Source organism: Sciurus vulgaris, assembly GCF_902686455.1.
Source record: "Sciurus vulgaris genome assembly, chromosome: 5".
Lineage (NCBI taxonomy): Eukaryota > Metazoa > Chordata > Mammalia > Rodentia > Sciuridae > Sciurus > Sciurus vulgaris.
The window spans coordinates 134,160,328-134,182,205 of NC_136465.1; the positions used below are offsets into that span (position 1 = coordinate 134,160,328).

Genomic DNA, 21,878 nt, shown 5'->3' on the forward strand with positions numbered 1-21,878 from the left:
CTGAAGTGTCCCTGTGTGGTTGATCTGTAGTTTTGTTGCCTACCCCTGATTTCTGTCCCTTTTACCTCTGGAGACCAATGTGTAACCAGTTGCTTCCTTAGGTCTCCCGTGCCTGATAGCTTTAGCATCAACTGTAACTTCCTCTTCACCATACTGACATTTATATGGCTTGTCAGGTTTTTATTGTTTAAAACTGCCCCAAAAGTACACCTTCTTTTTTATTCCAAACTCCTGGACATACGTTTAGTCTCCTGTCCGTGCTATTTGAGTCAATTCACTTCCGGGTGTGTGGCTTCATCTGCTTCTTCTTCTTCTTCTTTTTTTTTTTTCATTGTATTCTTTTTTTTATTGTAAACAAATGGGATACATGTTGTTTCTCTGTTTGTACGTGGAGTAAAGGCATACCATTTGTGTAATCATAAATTTACATAGGGCAATGTTGTTTGATTCATTCTGTTATTTTTTCCCTTCCCCCCACCCCTCCCACCCCTCTTTTTCATCTGCTTCTTTAGTCTTGGGGACTGTTTGCTCTTGGCTCTTGAAAGTCTGTTAAGTACAGTGGCCATTGCTTGGTAACAACAGGCTTGATTCTGAAGAATTGCCCATAAATCCATGAGTTCTCTACAGGTAAATGACACTAGGCTGCTACTGCTGTTGCCATCTACTGGTGACAGGCAAAGTTGGACACAGTGGTGGCTCTGTTGATTAGTTCATTCTTTTTGGGCAAGGGCTTATGTTAAAATCTACAGTAGAAGAATATCTACTCATTACGTACCTGCAGTTTGTACCAGTTCTCTGATCTGTGTCCTCCCTTTCTGTTTGTTTAGCATCTCTTATTTCTACCTTAGGGCCGTGGTATTTATTGTCCCCCTGTCTTAGATTACATTTGCACAGATCTTCAAACAAGCTGGCTTCTGCACTCATTCACATATCAGGAGCAACGTGATTACCTTAGAGGCCTGCCTTGACGGTGTTACAGCCGCTCCACCCATCATTATCTCACTCATGTATTTTTGGTAGTGTTTATTACTTACTAATTTTTTTCATTCATTTATTACTTCTTGATTGCCCTTTTCCCACATACCTACACATGAACATAAGCATCATGAGAGCAGGGAGCAAGGAGTTGAAGGACATACTAAAACAATGTCTCCAGTGCCTGTTGTATACCTGAGCTTAGAGATTACCTGTATCTGTCTATTGATATCCTCTTTACCTTTTGAAATCCAATTCAAAGACCATCTTTTTCAAGAATCTTCCTAATCAGGCTTGCATTTTCCTCCCTCCTAGCAATTTTTACTCTTTATTTATTTTCCCTTATGTATGAAAGCTGTTGTGCCTTCTTTCTTAGTCTAAAATGTCATAGGATACAGGGAACATATTAAACTTATTTTAATATACATTTCAGACTTTTGAGCATCACCAACACAGAGCAGAGATTTGTTGAAGTCAGGAATAAATGACAATTAATCATATCAAAATTATCCAGAGTAACTGTGGACTATTTTTTCTTTTACTTATTATGAATATTTAAAGCATACATAAAAGAATCAATAATATGATACCAATATCCATGTAATAAACTCTAGCTTTAAAACATTAATATTATAGACATTAACACTAAATTGCTTGTGTAACTGTCCCTCATCCCTTTCTTCTTCTTTATTCCCTGAAGCAATTGTGATCTTGAATTATTTGTCTTTTGTGTGTGTGTGTGTGTGTGTGTATTTTACCATTACTGTCTTTGTGGTTGTGTGTTCATGTGTGAGATTCCAAATAACAACACATGGTATTATTCTGCTTCTATGGGTCATTTATGCCTTATATCTTCCCCAATATTATGTTTCTCTGATTGTTGTTACCTGTAGTGTTAGAATCTAGGGCAGAGATCACTTATTTTGATTGCTGTATAGTATTCCTTTGTGTAACTCTTTCACAGTTTCTTTATCCATTCCCTTGTTGAAAGGCATTTACTTTTCTCTTTTCACTTTTACAAACAATAATGCAGTGAACATATTCATATAGCTTTTCTGTAGCATCCTATAGCGTCACTCCAGGATTTATATTGGGACGTGGAACTTCTGAGGCAGGGACTATGAACATTATGATTAAGGGCCCAGGTGCAGGAGCCAGGATGCTGGATTTGAATCCTGACTCTGCCACTTGCTTGCTTTCCCAGGAAGCAATGATCACCAGCTATTTTCAGCCTCTTTCCATGAGCTTGTATGCCCTACCTCAACCCCTGGCATCAAACATTCAGTTGGCGTTGGTCCTCTTGGCTCTGGTGGGTCCTGCTGGAGCCAATTCCCAGCTGCCCCTGCCTGTTTCTGGAGCCAGAACCCGGCAGGCCTGTGGCTTCACGTGTGATCACCACTTTACATTTCTGTACCATTTCTGGTCCATGGAGAGGTTTAGTTTTGAGCCTGGAGATGTTTTGTAGTTTTCTTTTTAAATATTTTATTTATCATTGCTGTGTGTCTGGAGCAGAGGTAGTACATCAAAGCCTGAACTTTTTGTGTCACCATAACCAGAAGTTGATAATACCTCCACAACCTTTTAAAATAAGCCCGATTTTAGAATCGTCTAATCATAGATTTTTCGAGCTGGAAGGCATTTTAGAGATAAGGCCAATAACCTTATTTTATAGGTGAGGGAATTGTGGTCTTGAGGAATTAAGTGATTTACTGATGTCGCCTATTTGGTTAATAGTGGCAGGGCCAGACCAAAGCCCAGGAGTCCCTTCTATACTCCTTCCTCTACTACATCCACTATAACAGCTTTCTCTATAAACTAAATTTACATGCAGCTCTTTATTTTTAACAGAATTGAAAAAATATGCTAGAATTTAAACAATTAGAAAAACGAGTCCACATTTTTAAACTAATATAAAATGTTTTGTCTTGGCAAATAATGAGGGACAAGTAAGAATATAGTATTTAATGCATTGAACTGAATATATTTTCTTTATAAGCCACAATGCTTTGGACTCTGTGGGTTCCTGCTGCATTTGGTTTCCTTGACTTTCTGAAACTTATTAGGATGGACCCATCAATAATGGTGCCGATACTTCCAGCCACCTATAGTGCTGGGCTTGAAAATGAACTGTGATGAATGGATATGACCGGCATTTATAGTGATAGCCTGTATTTCTGCTGTCATGTAGAAGTGGCAGGTGGTTTAATTTTACCCCCCCCCCCCCCCAACACACCAAAAAAAAAAAAAATCTTCACGAGAGCAAGTATCCCTTCTCATTGGGATTTCTGGATTTTTTTTAGGATATAAAATTTAGAATCTGATATCTTTGTTAAAGCCTAAAGCCTTTGGAACTGTTTTATTCTATTTCTAGATCTTTTAGCTGTGCCTAAGCATCCGTATGCTGCTATGGAGAACTGGGGACTAAGTATTTTTGTGGAACAAAGAATACTGCTGGATCCCAGTGTTTCATCTATTTCTTATTTGCTGGATGTCACCATGGTCATTGTGCATGAGATATGTCACCAGGTATGAGAAAAAGGATCAGGTGTAAGTATAATGTGCCAACTATTGGAAATGTAGAATGATTTCAGATACCTAGGTCAGGAGCCAAATTATTATCCTCCTAATTAAGTCTTATATGAAGCACCAGGTAGTATTTTCTGGAAGACACATCTTTTTTTCTCAGATGACAACATAAACAAAAACAAGTACACTGGTCCTATGGAATAAGCAACTGTCTTTCAGTTTAGTGAAATGTGAGATGGCAGGGCCACCCAGCAGCGGCCCCTGTGGAGCTTCTATCCAGTGGCTGTTTCTCACCACCCTTGCTTTATTTTCTTGTGATTATTAGTGTGCATATATGGTAAGTGTAGTGAGAGCAATGATTTATTGCATTGTTGCAAGATGCAGCTGAGTTTTGTGTACGTGTCAAAATTTGCTTTCGCTGAAATCAATTTGTTATTCCCCTTTTCCCATCACATAGACTCTTAGGAAGTCTTTCACTAACTCAGCCGTAGACTCTTTGTTCTCAAATGATTGATATTTTTTTTTCTTGGCATGTTTAGGAATTCATATGTAAATTAACCAACTTTGTAGCGAAGCTAAGATAAAATTAATTTCATTTTGATTTTACGCACTTTCTTACAATGAGGGGAAGGTATTAGAATTTGGCATGCTTATCTGAATCTTAATTCTAGTGAAGAAAAATTACTGAAAATAGATGTTCTTGCAATAGAAAGCAATGTTTGTTCTGGTTACCAGTAACTATAAGGGCTTTTCTTGAAACACAAGAAGTCTCATTGTGATACAGTATGACTTCAATATATTACAAACTCAAAACCGTTTCAGATGCTAGAAAAACTGAGGAAAGAGAGTGATGTGGAAAATGCTCTCAGTGAAAAAAGGTGAACTGTTAAATGTCAATAAATGAATTGCCACTTAATGATAAATGACCACTTACCTAAATGTCAGCCTTTTGCAGTGAACCTGTAAGATGTTGGTATCTTTCATGCTGGCCTGGTCAGAAATTACAGGGGATTCATTACAGGTATAACTGGGACTCCTCTTCTATGCTTAAGAGAATAATTTTCACCGAAACTTACAACTCTTTGAGGGTTTCCTTTTTGAGTATCTGTGTAAATGGCAAGTTAGCAGGATAGTTCTGTTGACATGAAAGCACATTGATAATGTGATCGTTCTTCAGAGAACTGGATCTTGTTTGTTTCAGATCGTGAGTTGCTTCCCTGTAATAGCTTAGTAGTGGTAGACTACTTACCATGAGGAGAGGGACCAGAAGCTAGGAGAAACACATAGTATTCTCATTGTGATAGTAATTCCTATGTTACTCTCCCTTTCCACCTATTTGTTGTCCTGATTTTGAAGACGAGTTGATAATTTAAAAGAGAAACTTGTGTTTTTGATAAAGAATAAAATAGTTTAAAATGTGTTTGAATGTCATCCACATATTAAAAGCTGTGTTTTATTTTTGTTCAATTAGAGGTCCCTGAGAGGAACTGACACCTGAGTATCCATATTAAGACACTTAGTCACCACATTCTCTACTGTGACTCTTAAAGCTGTTCATAATCTGGTACTTACCTGCCTTTCAGGACTTTTCCATACTTCCAGCCTCATGGGTCCTCCTGTTTCTTAAATAACTCATTCCCAAGTAGGGTCTTTATATCAAGGGTTACTTCCATCTGCCTGGGATCGTCTTACCCAGGGCCTTCTCACGACTGTCCCCTTTTTACCATTGAAGTCTAAGTTCAAATGTCAACTACTAACATTCTTTTTGCTTTCACAACCTAAAGCACTCCCTTCTCCATTCCTATAATACTTTATTAAGATCTGAAATTGTGTTGTTCATTTCTTTTTCTTGTCTACCTCACTTCATCTCCCTGCTTCCACAACAAATTTTCAGCTTCATGAAAAGGGAATTATTTAACTTTTCATCCCTGAATCTCAAATCAGGATAGCTTCCAGCATATAATGTACTTTTTTTTTAATGAAAAAAAATTCCTTAATGTTTCCCAAAGGAAGTATGTGTTTCAGAGCATTGCATCATAATTTAATCAAAACACCAGTGAAAAATTTCAACGTTATTTTTCATGAAGCCATCTTAGAGTTTTGGGTCCTGTCCTTGGTTATCTTGGAAGCATGGAGGGACACGTGTGGAGGACCCTCACAGCCTTTAGTTGGATCAGTTGGCCAGTGTTGCCTCTGAATTGCCTCTGCCACTAGAGGGCGATGCTTTCACGCCTCCTGTGGTGAGTCGCTCACTATCTCTGAAGGGAGTATTTTGTATATTAGGCCATCTCAGTTGGAGGACTCTGTATTTCAGCAGCCCTTTATCAATCCTAATTTCTGTTCGTTAATTCCAATTTTTCCCTTGTAGGGCCACAAGAAACAAAACTTTTCTTCTACATAATAAGCCTTCGTACATTTGAAGACAGCCTTCATCAATGTTTTTCTCCTGACTCCTTTCTTCTCCAAGTTAAATATTCTTGTCACGTTTCATGATCATTCTTTTCTGTTCTTCTCTGAATGCATTTATAAAACACTAGCATGGCTCAAGTAGTCGAATAAATCAATAGAGTCTTGCCACAACACATTTGAAGATCACAAAATCAATTGGGGAATGACTTCCAGTTATGATAATCATTGTTTAATACATTTAATTTTAGATAAAGTCATTCCCAGATAGATGTGATTTTATCTGATGCCCATTCATTTTGTTACTGCAGTGGTTTGGTGACCTCGTGACTCCTGTGTGGTGGGAAGATGTGTGGCTGAAGGAAGGTTTTGCTCACTACTTTGAATTTGTGGGTACAGACTACCTCTACCCTGGCTGGAACATGGTAAGCACACTTTTCTCTAATCATCTGGAATCCCCAGAGGAGGTTGATCTGGTGCCATGTTAGCTTATATTATCATTAGAGGTGACTGAAAAGCATTGTCTGTCATCTATCTATCCAATAAAGAAAAACTAACAAAAAATTAAATGTTATTATTTGAAAACAACCACCTTTTATTTATTAGAAACTAAATAGAGTCTGACGTGCTACAGATTGATTTCAAAATGTTACCATTTATCTAAATGAAAATATTTTAGATTGTGGTATTTTATAATGAAGACAAATCATCCTCAAAACAAAGAAGTCAGTTATAATTAATAAGCAATATTTTAAACAAAACAGGACATTTCAATATGTAGAAAGATGAGTACTTATTATTTCTTCCAAGAGAAGAAATGCATAAATTAGCTAAAAAATTTGATGAAATATTTTTGTAGATATATGTATATTAGAATTAAAATACTTAGAGGTCACTAAGTTTATGAAGAGTTGTGTACATTATACATGTATTCTAGGAGACTATATGGACATCTGAACCTGAAGTTGGGTTTGTAGTACCTGAAACTGTGATGCTTTAAGGCATCCTGGAAGGAAAAGTGGAGGGAGGATGTGATTTTTGTGTCTTTTTATGGTAGTTTTTCATTTTAGGTAAGCTTTCATTATTCAATAAGTGACTAGCAATTATATGGTGTTTTAGAATTCAAATTTTAAAATTTATTTTAAGTGATAGCATTAAATTAAGTAAAAATTGCAGTGCATCCACATTTAGCTTTCAGAAGCTCAAATTTCACCTGTGATTTAGCATAGGAATTTTAAACTCCTTTTTTGAGGTAAAATGCTACACATATTTAATGTATACAACTTGATGAATCTAGAGATAATTTTGTAGCCATGAAACATCACCACAAGCTATGCCATAAATATACTCATCACCTTTAAAATTTCCTCCTACTCTCTTTATTACTATGATCATCATTTTGTGATAAGAACATTTAACATAAGATCTACCCTCCTAGCAAATTGTTAAATGCATAGTACATTATTGCTGGCTATAGGCCCTATGATGCTCAACAGCTCTCTGGGACTTACTCATCTTGCACAACTGAAACTTTGTACCCTTCGTTTAATATTCCTTGTTTCCTCCTCCTCTAGCCTCTGGTAATCATCTCTCCTTCTATTAATTGGACTGTTTTAGCATCTTCATATAAGTGAGATTCTGTAATGCTCATTCTTCCATAACTGGCTTATTGCATTTAATGTCATATCCATGCATAATGTTATGTCCTGAAGATTCATCCATGTTGTCATTAATGGCAGGATCTTCTTCTTCTTTTTTAATGTATGTACCGTGTTTTCTTTATCCATTCATCCATCAGTGGTTGGATTGCTTTTATGTGTTCATATATTTTTATATTGCTCTCTTTTGGTGTTCTAAATCAGTAACAATGGATGATTGTTTAGTTGTCACCATTCCAAGTAGGATTTGAAGAGCACGTAAACCAAAATGAAACATGAAGTCATCTGTAAGTCATCATATAACTCTCTACCATAAATTCAACTGACCACTGCAGAATAAAAAATGTGAGCAGTTTTACAGAGGAAAAGTTACAATGGTAATACTGTGTCAATATGTTTTAATTATGTACTTGCAGTTTTGACAACAGCAGCATGATTGTATGTACATTATTTTGTATGTATGGATGGATATATGATGCAATATAAAAAATCTAACTTGAAGTGTTTTATTAAGGCATTGACATTAATTAAAAATGCCATTAAAGAACTTTGGAAAAAAACCTCTAATACCATGCAATATTATATCAAGTATTCTTTAATTGATGTAAAATTTCTAAACTTAAATGTTTAAGATTTCCAAAACATTTTTAACATTATCTTTGAGTTTCAGATGATTTTGAACCAATCTTAAAGTTTTCATTTATTTACTGATTTCTAATTTTCATTATGTCTCATTATGAAAAGCTCTTATTACAAATATTTTTCACATATAGATAAGTTTTTTTAAGCTCATTTTAACTCAGCTACTTGTGGTAAAAATATTCCTATTAATCATTATGAAAAATGTATCTTATATTAAAAAGTAATCAGCAGTATTATACAGGGGCTAAAATCTGACAGCTTTTGATGGTTTTTAAGCATGGCCATATATCCTCAGTTTTAATGTCTTTATACTGGATTTTGTCTTTGAATAATTTTGTTGTTGTTTTCATCATTTTATCAGTTTAATTGTAAATGTAGGATTTCTAGAGATTTTGCAAAATATATTGAAAATGAACAGAGTATAATAACATGAAATTTTTGTCCTTTATTATAAGCCAGACAGTGCACTGGAAATAAATAATCCTTGGGGTGATTAAGATATGATTTTATTTACTATAAATCTATATATGATAATTAAGAAATAGAAATTAATGATGGCACAATTATAGTGACACAGAAGGTTCACACTATCAAATGAAGAAGTAGAAAACAGACTCCATCACATTTAGCTAGACAATTAATAGTAAAAAGGAACAAGTGTTGCTGTAGTGTCTATGTTTGGATTGTAAAGATCACAAATACTTTCTGATCTTTGATAGCTTTTGATTTTCAGTGACTTCCTTTATTTAGTTTGGGGAATGTCTCTGTACAATAAAACCTATAATGAGAAACTCCATAATCCAAGTGTCCTCCTTATATCATTAATGTCTTCTTTGTAAATAAATTTTAAGAAGGTCAGCCACCTAAATAAGAGAGGATTGTTCAGTGACCATGAGGCTGTGCTAGCACTATTTTTCATAATGGTATCAGCTAAAGAGTGAGAGCCATTCGATAGAGTAAGGGTGATTACTGTGTCAGTATCAACTCACACACGTGTAATGTGCACAGAAGCTTCTTGCAAGTTCTAGTACATGGAAGCTTGGGCTTCACTGAAGCTGAACCTAAAATAGAAAAACCAAAAGTCGGGCTCATGTCAGGAGTAAAGAAATTCAGGGAGTTGATCTCCTTTGCCTCTAATCTCTAAAACAGTGCTTTTATCATTTTTCGACACTGGGGCTCAAACACTGAAATACAGTTTCAATTTGCTAGGGAGATTACTATGGCAATCTACTTCCCATGGAACAGCAATAAAGAAGACCAGAATTACATGACACTTTTAGGAAGCTCCTGCTCTGATTTAAACTGAGGTACTCACCTTGCTAACTGTTAGTAAAATCCTAGGTTGCTGTACATTTGTGCCTGTGTGGTTTTGGAGCCAGTTTCTAATACAGAAGTAATCAATTTTTACATTAAAAATACTACATGGAATACAAACTTTTGTGATATTTTCCCCAGAAAACTAATCAAGTTTACCATTTTGTAAATATGGATCTTTGTAGGTAGTAAGGTGTAAGATCAGGAGAATGGATTAGAAATAAGAAACTTAGATTCTAAGAAAGCCATTTCACCTCATTCACCCTTACCATTTGAAAAATAGGACAATTATACTGACTTAGTAAGCTCCCATAATTCTTGTGAGGTGTTTGAAACCTGTGAGAAGGCATTATGGGTCTGGACACTGAGTACTCTATTAGAAAGGGGCACTGATTTTATGTAGAGATGCACTAATGTTTCCAACTCCGGTGATCCATTTGACATCCTAGAATTATATGATATATATATATCTATATATCTATATATATATGAGAGATAATATATATATATATAGATATATATATATAAAAAACACTAAATAAATTCTGTAAACTTTGGGTCTAGATTCAGTCTCACCAAAGCAATTTTTATCTATACTGGCAATATGGACAATTCTATAGGCACGTAAGCCCTAGATAATGTTTCATTCATCAAACATCAATATCATTAGAAACAGCTTTCTCGGTTTAGGGCTAAAGACAACTTTCATGGGGCAAGATGTCTTCTTGCTTGATGTTATTTTGCAAAAGTTGACTGTTAGCAACACGTGATTGGATGGATCAAGTTCCTGTATGCTACTAATGGCAGTCCTATGAAATCTTATTATGTTTCTTTAAGAGTGATAAAAGGAGAGGCTTGACAATACCTGCTATTTTTCAATAACTCTTGATCATTTTCATTGGACAAAAAATTCATAACAAAATAATTTTTATACAGGAAAAGGATGCACAGTACAAGGCTTCTATGAAGAACTTATTTATAGATTCAGTGCTGATATGGGCCACATCACACCCCCATGCATATGGTGTAGTTTTTTCATTAGAATTTGCATAGTCTGTATTGTAGGTGCCTCCTTCTGTCTCCTGAACATGGCATTGTGAGGAAGAGCTTCTATAATAAGACTCAATAAACATAAGTGTGTGTTCTTTTATTAAAGGGAATGGAATGTTAAAGAGCCTCCCATGGCAGGAACATTGGGCTGGGGATGTAACTGAATGGTAGAGTTCTTGCTTGGCATGCATAAGGCCCTGGGTTCCATCCCGAGCACTTCAAATGAATAAATAAATGAGTAATTTAAAATTTATCTCACATTATACATTAATAAAATTGTACATTATTTTATATGTCAAATTATGCAAAGTTACACATTGACAAAATTTTCACACTGGGAATTTTCCCTTAATTTTTGTAAGAACCCTGGAATTCATGTGACTAGATGTTGTCTATGTTAAATACTTCAAATATCTCAAATTGTATTGCCTAAAATTTAACAGATGTACTTGATTGTCTCTATCATGGACAGGACCAAAATAGTAAAGCTGAATTCTGCTATTAAACTGGTAATATGCTCTAACAAAAACTGTTAGAATATAATGGTGTTGGCATAAAATCATCCTTAATTATTAAACTATTTTATTTTCATTCAAAAAAAGTTGAGAAAACTGTTAGATAACTGAAATATCATTTATTGAGTTAAAATTATTTTCTGGTTTAAGTTTAAAGACATATTGGCTAATCATTCTAAACCATAATAAACATTCTACAATTCAAAGAGACAAAAATAGAAGAGTAGAGAGAAAAGAATTTGGTCTAGGTAAATGTTTTACTTGTTTATCTATTCATTTCTTAAATCCATCTTTGGTTCAATGTTGGTAGGCAAAAATTCTTTCACATACTTTAAAAAGTTGTTTAATATACATTCTGACATTAGTTGGTGAATTGGCATTATTGTCTATTAAGTCTTAAAATCAAAATATAATTGTTCAGATGGAGCCAGAGATAGACCATCTGAGAATTAAAAAAATGATTGGCTTATTTCTTTTAGCATGATATTTCCAAATAACCAAAGGCTGAATGTTTTCCCTGATAAGTGGAGGATGATATATAATGGGGATGGGGGTGGGGAATGAGAGAATAATGGGGGAACTTTAGAATATGTAGAAGAAAATGGGAGGGAGGGGGTATGAAAGATGGAATGAGACAGACATCATTACTCTATGTACATGTATGATTGCATGAATGGTGTGGTGTGAATCTACATCGTGTACAACCAGAGAAACAAAATGTTGTACCCCATTTGTGAACAATGAATCAAAATGCAGTCTGTAAAAATAATTAGAAAAAGATTTTGAATCTTACCTTGTAAATACTGAATAGTAAGTAAATGTATGTATTTATACTCTTGGTTTTCCATAGAGTTGTGTTTGTCTGTTTCAGATCAAAGTCTTTTTATGGTATCTGGCTCTTTGCAAGTAACCAGTTAGAAAGTGATTGATTGTTTTTATCTGGTTGATGATATTTTATTCTCAAATTACTCTCACTTATTGAATGTGAAAAATTTAAAAGGTTTGTTCCAGCTAGTCCCAAGGGTCTATCGTCTGTTTGATCCTGTTCAGTAGCTTGAAAGTGACACTTACATTGACTGACTAGAAGGACAGTAGAAGGAGTACCTGCTTCCTCTTGGGGTCCCAGCCTTTAAAATGGATCTCTTCTTTGTTTCCCCTTTCTCCTTCCATCCTCCCTACTCTGCAAACATTTTTTTTTTTTCCAGCTGAAAGCATAGACATTTTTAAAGAATAAAAAAAATTTATTTGTCCCATTGAAGAAGAAATGCGCAACTCCAGCTCCCTATTCTGGGAGAAAGGGTCACTTTTCCCTTAACATTATTGAATAGAGCATTTTTGGTGTTGGTAGATAAAGAACTTGTAACAAAAACAAAGAAAGTACAAAGTTGCAAGAGCTGCAATGAGAACAGCAGCTAATGCTGTTAAAGGAAAGTGCCTGGAGTTTCATATCTGCACTCAAAGTACAGGAGGGAGCCTGATGTGTCTTGATGTACCCTAATGCCCCACATCTTGAGGATTAGACTAGAACCCAAAGAGAGCACAAATTAGGATAATCCAAAAGCAATATGTGTGTTAAGCAGGCTGAGACTTGGATTCTAATCAAAATGAAGAGATATTAAGAATTTCTAGCAAGAAATTACTGTTAAAACAGCAGCTGCATCTGTTACTCTACCACCTTAAAATTGCCCTCAGTGCCACAGCCCGGCATGGTGGCACACACCTGTAATCCCAGGAGCTCAGGGGACTGAGGCAGGAGGATTGCAAGTTCAAAGCCAGCCTCAGCAAAGCAAGGTGCTAAGCAACTCAGTGAGACCCTGTCTCTAAATAAAATATGAAAAAGGACTGGGGATGTGGCTCAGTGGTTGAGAACCCCTGAGTTCAACCCCTGGCACCCTCATCCCCACAAAACAAAATTGCCCTCAGTGCAAATAATACAATAAAAAATTGTGCTAATGTTTTCCTCTTTTTAGGACTAACTGTTCTTTTTATAAAATATTTTTGGTTAGCACCTCTTTAAGGGCATCTGTTAGAAAAAATAAGAAGTTAGGTCAGACTATCATCTGTTATTGTTGAAGTATATTAACTGATGTAGAAATTAATAGCATAAATACATTTTAAAACTTAAACTATAAATGAAGAATATTGAAACATCCATACTTTTGTAACTTTTTGTAAGTAAAAAAAATAAGAGTCAATACTGGTTTTTCAGTTGTTGGAAAAGGAATCTTTTTGAAGAGCTTCAATGTTATCAAGATGTACTAAGTCTCATTTTGGAAGAATAGCTGTCTTGCTAAGTAATGTATTTTTAGAAAAGGAAAAGAAAACAAGAAATTCATTAGTATTCATATATATTCACATATATTTCTATATTCAGGTAAGTATCTAGGATTTTTTTAGTTGCATCACCTCACATTTTTTTTTCTATATTGGTTTTTAAAATTTAAAACCTGACTGCAAATTGAAAATTTTATACTTGTTCTTAAAGGATGATTTTTTAAAAAGCAAAGTCATTTTGTTCGGAAAGACATTGTTTCATGTTTTGTATACTTTAAACCTAGAGATAAAAGATAAATGAGCATTCCCTGTGGAATAAAGCATTGCTTCTGAAGACCGTGTTTGGATTTACATGGTGTCAAGGTTTTTCTACATTTCCTTAGGAATTTCAAATTTATAGGATTAGACAGTTTCAAAGAAGAAAACTCTTAATGAATCTAAAGCCTAGCAATAATGCAGGGCTGTTCTTTCTCATGTCTAGAAAAATCACAGGGGAAACCAGCTTATCCTTTCCCTTTTAAAGTAAGACCTGTTTGTAAGCAGAATATTTTGGTTTGCTAAGAAACTGTCATATGTCCCTTGATAAACCCTCAAATTTATAATGCCAAAAAATTATACCAAAATGATAAAATGTTCTCTTAGGCATCTTTGTTCTCAAATATAATATTGGCCATAACAGAGCATACCACTAGTTTATCTGTCCCTTCCACTGCCCCTGGTAAAAATGTTATCTTCCCATAATATATGAATTGTACAGCATCTGATATTATTCATCATTTTCCCAGATAAAGATGAATTTGCTTTGCAAAGCCCCTAACATGAACACAACCAAAGCTGGGACTCAAAGGGCAACTCAAGAATAATTCATTAGTTTCTAAATTATTAATCATCCTTAACCAGACAGCTATATGTTTTAAAAGACATTAGAACACAACTCATTTCTAAGCAAGGAGTGACTGTCTCAGTCCATAACACTTTATGAGGCTTCCCCCCCACCACAACTTTTTGTCAAGGTTACTGTAATACTGTTCAGATGTTACTAGACAAGAATGTCAGAAATGAAAGTGGTGAGTTCAAATGATCAAATAGAAACTTGCAAAAGAGCTTTCTGTGAAGAGAAAATATAAAAAGATAATCTGAGATTGATGAAGCTACCTTGGTTGCTCCTGGACCAGGTGTAATAATACAGGCCCCTGAAGCATTTTCTATGTATCACTAAGCACTTTACATGTGCTACCTCACAGTGAAATAGCATTAAGACATTCTGCTAGGCGACTGGAGAGTGTGTACCTTCTCCATTGTCTTTGTTCTCAAGGCTAAGGAGTATCATATTGACTAGACTACCATTCAGACAGCTCTCCTCAGTCCTGAATCTAAAAAACATCCTTTGGCAGAACAGGTTTTGACACTGAGCTGAATAACCTCCACAGATCTACCATTCACAAATTTAAGTAAGCCCTTTTGAACAGTTTTATATCTTTAGCTTTTTATCTCTTTCTGGGATTGATGAAATAAAATTCCAGTGATTGGAGTCTTATTTTTGTCAGTTTGTGTCATACTGGCCTTTAAAAATGAAGATATGTGGCAAGGCTTTCTCTTCCTGGGAACCTGCTTCAAGAACACCTGTGTCCAATTAATTCCTTTAATCATTTTATTTTCTCTTCTGCAGATTTTATTTATAGTTCAGTGATGCTGTTCTTAAGTGCTGCTAACAGCATACTAGCTCAATAATTTTGTATAAATTAGTTTGCTGTATTGCTACGGCTTTTTGCCTTTATACTCATTCACACATTTCATTCATTCTATTTATCTCAGTCAAAGATTTAACAAGCACCTAAAATGAGCCATTCGTTGTGTTAATTTCTATGGAATAAAACTGATGGTAATATTAGTGGGGAACTGCTGTATATCAGTTTTTTAAACACACTGTATTTTATTTTTAGTGTGGTGATTTCAGTATGGGAAAGTTTGGAATTTTTCTTTTCTTTTTTCTTTTGGCTTTTAGCTGACCAACCATGCCCTGGTCAACAGTTATTTTGTTTGTGAAGTAGTTCAGAAACACAGAGCCATGACCTCGTTTAGAGTCTTCATATTCATAGAGACATTTTGAAAATAAAATGTGGCCCAGTAAGTCTTAGAGGATCAGCCAAAGCATGGAATAATAAGGGCATTTAGCTACTAATTATCATTTTTATGCTGCCTGGCTCAAATATGTTCTCCAGTGTTTGCTCAGGTTTCCTTAGTTATAATAGCCATTCCTTTTATTTAGATGTTGAGTATCTTTCCCCTCAGATTAATTCTGCTTTTGAGTCCTGCTTCATTCTCTAGACTACAAAGGTGCTTGGAAGATAGGTATGTATTTTGAAAAGCAGATTTCTGTTACTTTTGTTGTAATGGGAGGGGTCGTAGTAGGTTGGTGTTGTTTTCATCTAAATATTATCTACTTTCTAAGTTGTTTAATGAAAGACAAACCAAATTTAGGTGGATTGCCTCTTCAGAACACAATCTGACATTAACTTAACTACACAACGGTCCAATGTGAAGTGCCAACCACCTGACCACTATTTATGAAGAAAAAAACAAGGCAAAATCTCTACACCAAGTTTGTTGCCCTGCTTGTAAGATAGCAAGGAGCTTTTCTTGAAATCTTTGATTTCTTTGTGACTTGACAGGTCATATCATTCACCAGGCCTGAAAATATTTGGCTTCTCACAACAAAATAATATTTTTCTATTTGTTGCTAAGCACTGTGCTGGTGACTCTTGTCACCTAAATGGCCAATTATCTCCAGGGATTAATCTCTATTGACTTGTTGATTCTCCACTATTTAACAAACATTTATTGGATGTTCATTTTTGCTGGTTTTTCTGTTAGGAATGGGTACCACTCAGGTGAGGATAAAATACCTATGTCCTCAAAGCCTCTCAGATCCATTTCACCAATTTAGTTTGATTATTTTTATCAAAGTAATGTCACTTTTAGTTTCCCAGAATGAAGCTTAATTCCTCTTTTCTACATGTCCCATGGGTTAATTTTTTGGCTTTCTGTTACTTCATAGCTGTCTAAGATGCCCGAAATACCCACGCTGCCAATGTTAGAGGGTAGTTTTAAGAATCGAAGAAGTTTCATTTATTTCTATCATTTTTGCCAGTATTAATGTTACTATTAGATACTTAGTATAATCGTATTATTTTAAAGGTCCAAAAATTGTTTTCCAGTAAAGCATATTATGAATTATATATTAAAATGTTAGTGAGAGCAATGAAATTGCCTTTCCACGATACTTCTGGATACACCTACTGCCTTTCTGAATGAGTTTTGGAGTGTTAATATTCGAATACTTTTGTACTTTGTAAATAGAATTCTAGTTCAGAATTTTGCTTCATCATTCTGAATAGTGAAGGTTTTCTCTACTAATCATACATTTTATGATTATGACTATTATGATAGTTTACTTTTAATGTAGTATATAGAGAGTGTCAGAATTGATCAACTTTCTTGTCCTTCAGTGCTCTGTATGACTGGCAGGATTTTTTTTCCTATGGTTTATTAAATCTTGCAAATAAAAAAAAATGCTTTTTATCTTCATTGGAAAGATAAAGATGTCTCTGATCTGACAAGTGTAAAGTTTTTACAAGATTAGTTTATTTGATGGACTGACCATTTGTATGACTAAATATCAAAGCTAAATTATAAACAAATGTGATAGTTAACGGAATTCATTCATCAAATTAATAAGAATTTTGTTACAGAATTAAGGTCATTTGAACTATTATTTATTTCACAAATTAAAATAACATACAGTGAATTAGCCATTTGGAAGCCATGTTAATAACTTCTGGGAGTTGAGTAGCTCATCCTTGGAATTCTTCCAGACCTGAATGTTATGAGAGTTTCCATTAGAAATGGAAATTTAAACAGAAATGGAATCTGTTTGAAATGATTAGTCAATATGCATTTTAAAAAATACTCTGGATTACATCATCAATCATATTAAAAGAGTTTATTTGTGTCTTTAAATATCAGAAACTTGTGGATGTGAGAAATGAATGTGTATCTTTAAATTTTGATAGGCACATTTGACTTTATTAAAATGTCTTATTAACTTGTCAAAAAGTTAAGCACAGAGAGGAAAATATTCTTATTGCCAAAGTAGAGAGAGGGTTATTGAAAAGATAAAGATATTATTTTTAAGGTCCACAAATTGTTTTCTAGTGAAGCATATTATGAATTATATATTAAAATAATATATAAAGGAAGATATATCTCACTGAAGATAAAGGAAGTTTTATCTCACAGAAACTTGCCATCTATGGGTAGGATCCTGATGTGACATTCTGTAGAAGAAGAGGAATGAGTTCATGCTAACTAGCAAAGGAGAGGAAGTTGGTTTCCCTCAGTAGCTGGAAGGCTGCATCAGGTTAAGGACTATCATCTCACATCATTTCTCAGCGGTCAACCCAAAGTGTAACATATATTAAGTGTTCAGTAATAAATATCTGGCCCAAAATTTTAAAAAATATGAAACAAAGGTTACCAGATCATTTATGAGAGATTATAATAGTTTGTGTTAATATTGGGAACTCATTCATTGAAGTAAAAAAGCATCTTGAGATTAGAAACAGATTATATTAGAAATCATGACATTGACTGGAGGGATAGAGGAACTAATCATATTAAGGGAAATAAGCCAGACACAGAAAAATCAGGGACTGGATGTTTTCTTATATGCAGATGCTAGAGTAAAATAAGGAAAATAAAGGGAGGGTGGGTGTCCCATGAAAGTAGGAGGTCAGTGCAATGGAGGAAGGGGACCAAGGGGGATTGAGGAGTGATAGGAAAAGGGGGAACTGTGGAATGAAATTGACTTAAATTATGCTATGTATGTATACATATAAACCACATTGAAATCCACCTTTATATATAACTGTAAAGAATGCACCAATTAAAGAAAAATAAATAGAAGGAAGACCAGTAGAGTAGAGGAAGGGGAACAGAGGGAGGGAGGAATGGAAGGAAAGAGGAAGAACTGGGATTGAAATAGAGCAAATTATATTCCATCATGCATGATTATGTCAAAACAAACCCACTAGAATGTATAACTATAATCCACTAATGAAAACACTAAAAAGGAATTGATTATATCAGAAATTACAGTAGAAATATCTGAAAACAACATTGGGTAAGTGAAAGAAAATACAAGGAAAGGTGTCAAGAAATCTACCAAGATAAAGAGAAACTAAATAACATGCATGTTTTAAGTGGTTTATATGAAAACACATGGCATACGGGGATCATTCACAATAATTTTAGCATGAGTTACATAATCAGGCAGCCTGTTCGTAATGATTGACACATTCGTGATTATTCTGTAAGAGCCAGGATTACCATAATTAATGAAAACGTGAGTGCTAGTAACTTTTGCTATGTCAATGCTGCCTAATCTTCAAGGTTCTTGAGTACGTCTGCAGAAGGTTCAGAATGTGGTTGTATATAGTGCAATATGTTTTGTGTTCCATCTTAGCATTTTCTCTTGGCCTGTCACATCTTGGATAATATGAGACATGACACTTTCAGCTTGGATATTAAAAACACAACATCAGGCAGCTGAAGGATGTAGTCACTGAAGAGACTCACAGTTTAACCCACTTTCTCTGAGTTATGATTGATGAAAGAGTATCTTGGCTCACAAAGACATGTACAGGGGGTTATCTGGGATTATAAGAGGCTTATAAAATCATCCAAGATATTCTTATAGAAATATAATTGCCTTTTAGTTTACTCATTGATTAAGGTTTCTTAGAGAATTTGTGGTTTGGCAGTGGATGACAAGCATTGAGAGTTGAAAGAAATAAGAACATATGGTACACATTAGTTCAGTTACTTAGTATAAGGTTTGTGAAATCACAGAATAAATGTTGTACCAATAGAAATCTGTCTGGAGCCTGGAGGCTTGTGTTCATGTAACATCTCTTGTGAAAGGTTATGTAAATAGATACAGAGGTAAATTTTTCAGTAGAGCACTTGTTTCATTGTAGACATTCATGGTGATTCCTTTAAAAATCATTCTTCAGTGCTTACTGTGTCTATGTGTTTTTGCACAAGTTTGACTTTAATTTGTAAATGAACTACTTTGGCAAGCTGCACATGGAAGTCATTATTAATGTCTTGGGCATGTGTATTTTTAGACATGAGTTTTCGAAATGTTAATTTTGAAGTACATTGCTATATAAAAACAACATTTGTTTTCATTCTTTTATTTCTTCTATTGATATGATTTAGTTGTGTATAAAATGTTAACTGCTCAGTCAAATGATGATATAATTTTTCACCAGCAAATCTAGCTACGTTTCAACTGGAAAGCTTAAAATATTTTGGGCAATTTAGAACTTTGTAAAAAAGTAGGCTGATGATATAAAATTTGTTGAGTAAAGTTCTTTTAATATTATAGGAAATTCGCAGTCCAAATAATTTCTAATTTTCATAAATATGGAATTGCAGTGTAGGTTTACAAAATTTGAAAATTGCAACTTTACAGTGGTACCATTTCACATGGATAAAGCCTTGCGGATATTTCCCCCCAATATATTTACTTTTCTTGTTTGAATTCTTGATCATATTTGTTGGGTTTTTAACCTGTTATGATTTGAATAGTTCAGGAGAAACAAGAATAAAAACCCAACTGATCCACTCACACCTGTATCCCTCCTTCTAGCCTGCTATAAGCAAAGGGGTTCGGTTTAGTGTGGACGCATGTGACATTTTGTTTAGCCCATAGGATATTAAAGGTCTTTATCACATGATGGTATAGGTTTTTGGACAGATAAAACACAAGACATTCTTCATTCTCTTTGTGATGGATGGATCATGGATATTGAAATCATGTTAATGTCTACTCCCTTAGCTCTACTGAAGCTAATATCCACCATCGAGTGGCATTAATGAGTTGTACATGTATGTTGTCCACACTGTTAAGGAGCTGCTTAGATATAGGAATTGTGTCTTGGTCGTGTTTCCCTAGGATCTAACACAGGACCCCCAGGCAGTAAACATGTGAAATTAGATTGTGTTGTTCAAATTATTTCAGTCAGACATTTGTATTGGTTTGAGTTCAAAGATTAGAAAAGTGTTTTTATCTCTATCCAAGAGGGTATTGTGAACGTGAAACAGTACTAAGACATTGCTTTACATAAACAAATTAAAATACTGAAAAAAACCCCTTGCATCTATTTGGATATGTTTATGTATATCTTAGTACAAATCTATATCTACATCTGTTATTTGTGTTTACACCCATATTTAATTTATACATCTTGGGATTCCAAAGTAAATGCTTTGTCTGATCACCAGCGGTCACCACAAAATTGAACTCAGTTTTAGGGAATTAATTGGTGTGATATTCTGTGATCACAGAGATTTAAGCCATATTGTGTGCTATTTGTTCAGAGTTACACCATATTGTCTGATCACTCTGTTTCAGGTTGCTCGTCACTGCAGTGCACTTTATTATTTTTTATTCAGACTTCCTCTCCAAGTGTAGGTCTGATGATGTCACTTCCTCACTTCAGCTTCCTAACTTGTCATCAGTCCTCGATGCTTTTGTTCTTGTCTCCCTCCCTTGTGATCATCACTGGTAATTCATTCTCTGCTTTTTGCCACACGGAACTCTGTAGGCCCCTTAAGAAACCATGCTGAAAGGTCTCCACAACATTTCCCACTTTTCCCTCTCTGTCCAAAATGTCCTTTTCTGCCATTTCTTTCTCGAAAACTCAAATCAACCTTAAAATTCAATTTAAACCATCACCTCAAAAGCTTTTCCTACCCTCCCTCACACAGAACAAATCACAGCCCCTTTGTGTGTAGTCACAGTACATCCTGAACCTACTTCCATTTTTATATACAGCAAGTTGTGTTTTAATAATTGCTTTCATCTTTGTTTCTCCTTCTACTATTCTGAAGTCTTGGTCTATAGAACCTTTGTATCTCTCTCTGACCTCAGTACTAGGCATGTCATCTGGGACATAGCAGGAGCTTAATGACTGTATGTAGAACTAATGCACTTATATAATGTTCACAATCACTTCTGTTTACAAAAGAGGGTGCTGAGGACTGAGAAAAATGTTTGAGTACCTTGCTCAAGTCATAGTCTAGTAAGTGGCAGGTATGTTTCTTCCGGTCAAGGGCTCTTTCATCAATGTTGCAACAGTGTGCCTGTCCTTTCAGGACTGTTGATGTTCAAATCCATCCCCCTAGAAAATACTGAGTCCTGTAACTGCTGTGATGTAATCCACATCTACCTTGGGATTTTTTTTTTTTCTACTTTCTCCATGCCCATGAAGAAGACTTCACCATTACTTGAATTGGCTTGGTCTTGGCTCTCATCCTCCTTGTCTCTGGTTTGATGTATCTGTCTTTGATCTTGATTCACATTGCTCTCTGATTTTATTTTTGTCTTTCTTTTTGATGACACAAAATATCTACCTGAAATTGCTATTCACTGAAATCAGTCAGCCTTCCT

General features: G+C 34.9%; 1 protein-coding gene across 1 annotated transcript in view; it reads left to right on the top strand.

Annotated features, from left to right (window-relative positions):
- TRHDE (thyrotropin releasing hormone degrading enzyme) overlaps positions 1 to 21,878 on the top strand; it is a 361,209-nt gene that overhangs the window by 175,844 nt on the left and 163,487 nt on the right. The window contains exons 4-5 of the mRNA XM_079142404.1: positions 3,347 to 3,501; positions 6,219 to 6,332. Coding sequence (XP_078998530.1) covers positions 3,347 to 3,501; positions 6,219 to 6,332 — 269 coding nt within the window. The remainder of the gene's footprint in view (positions 1 to 3,346; positions 3,502 to 6,218; positions 6,333 to 21,878) is intronic.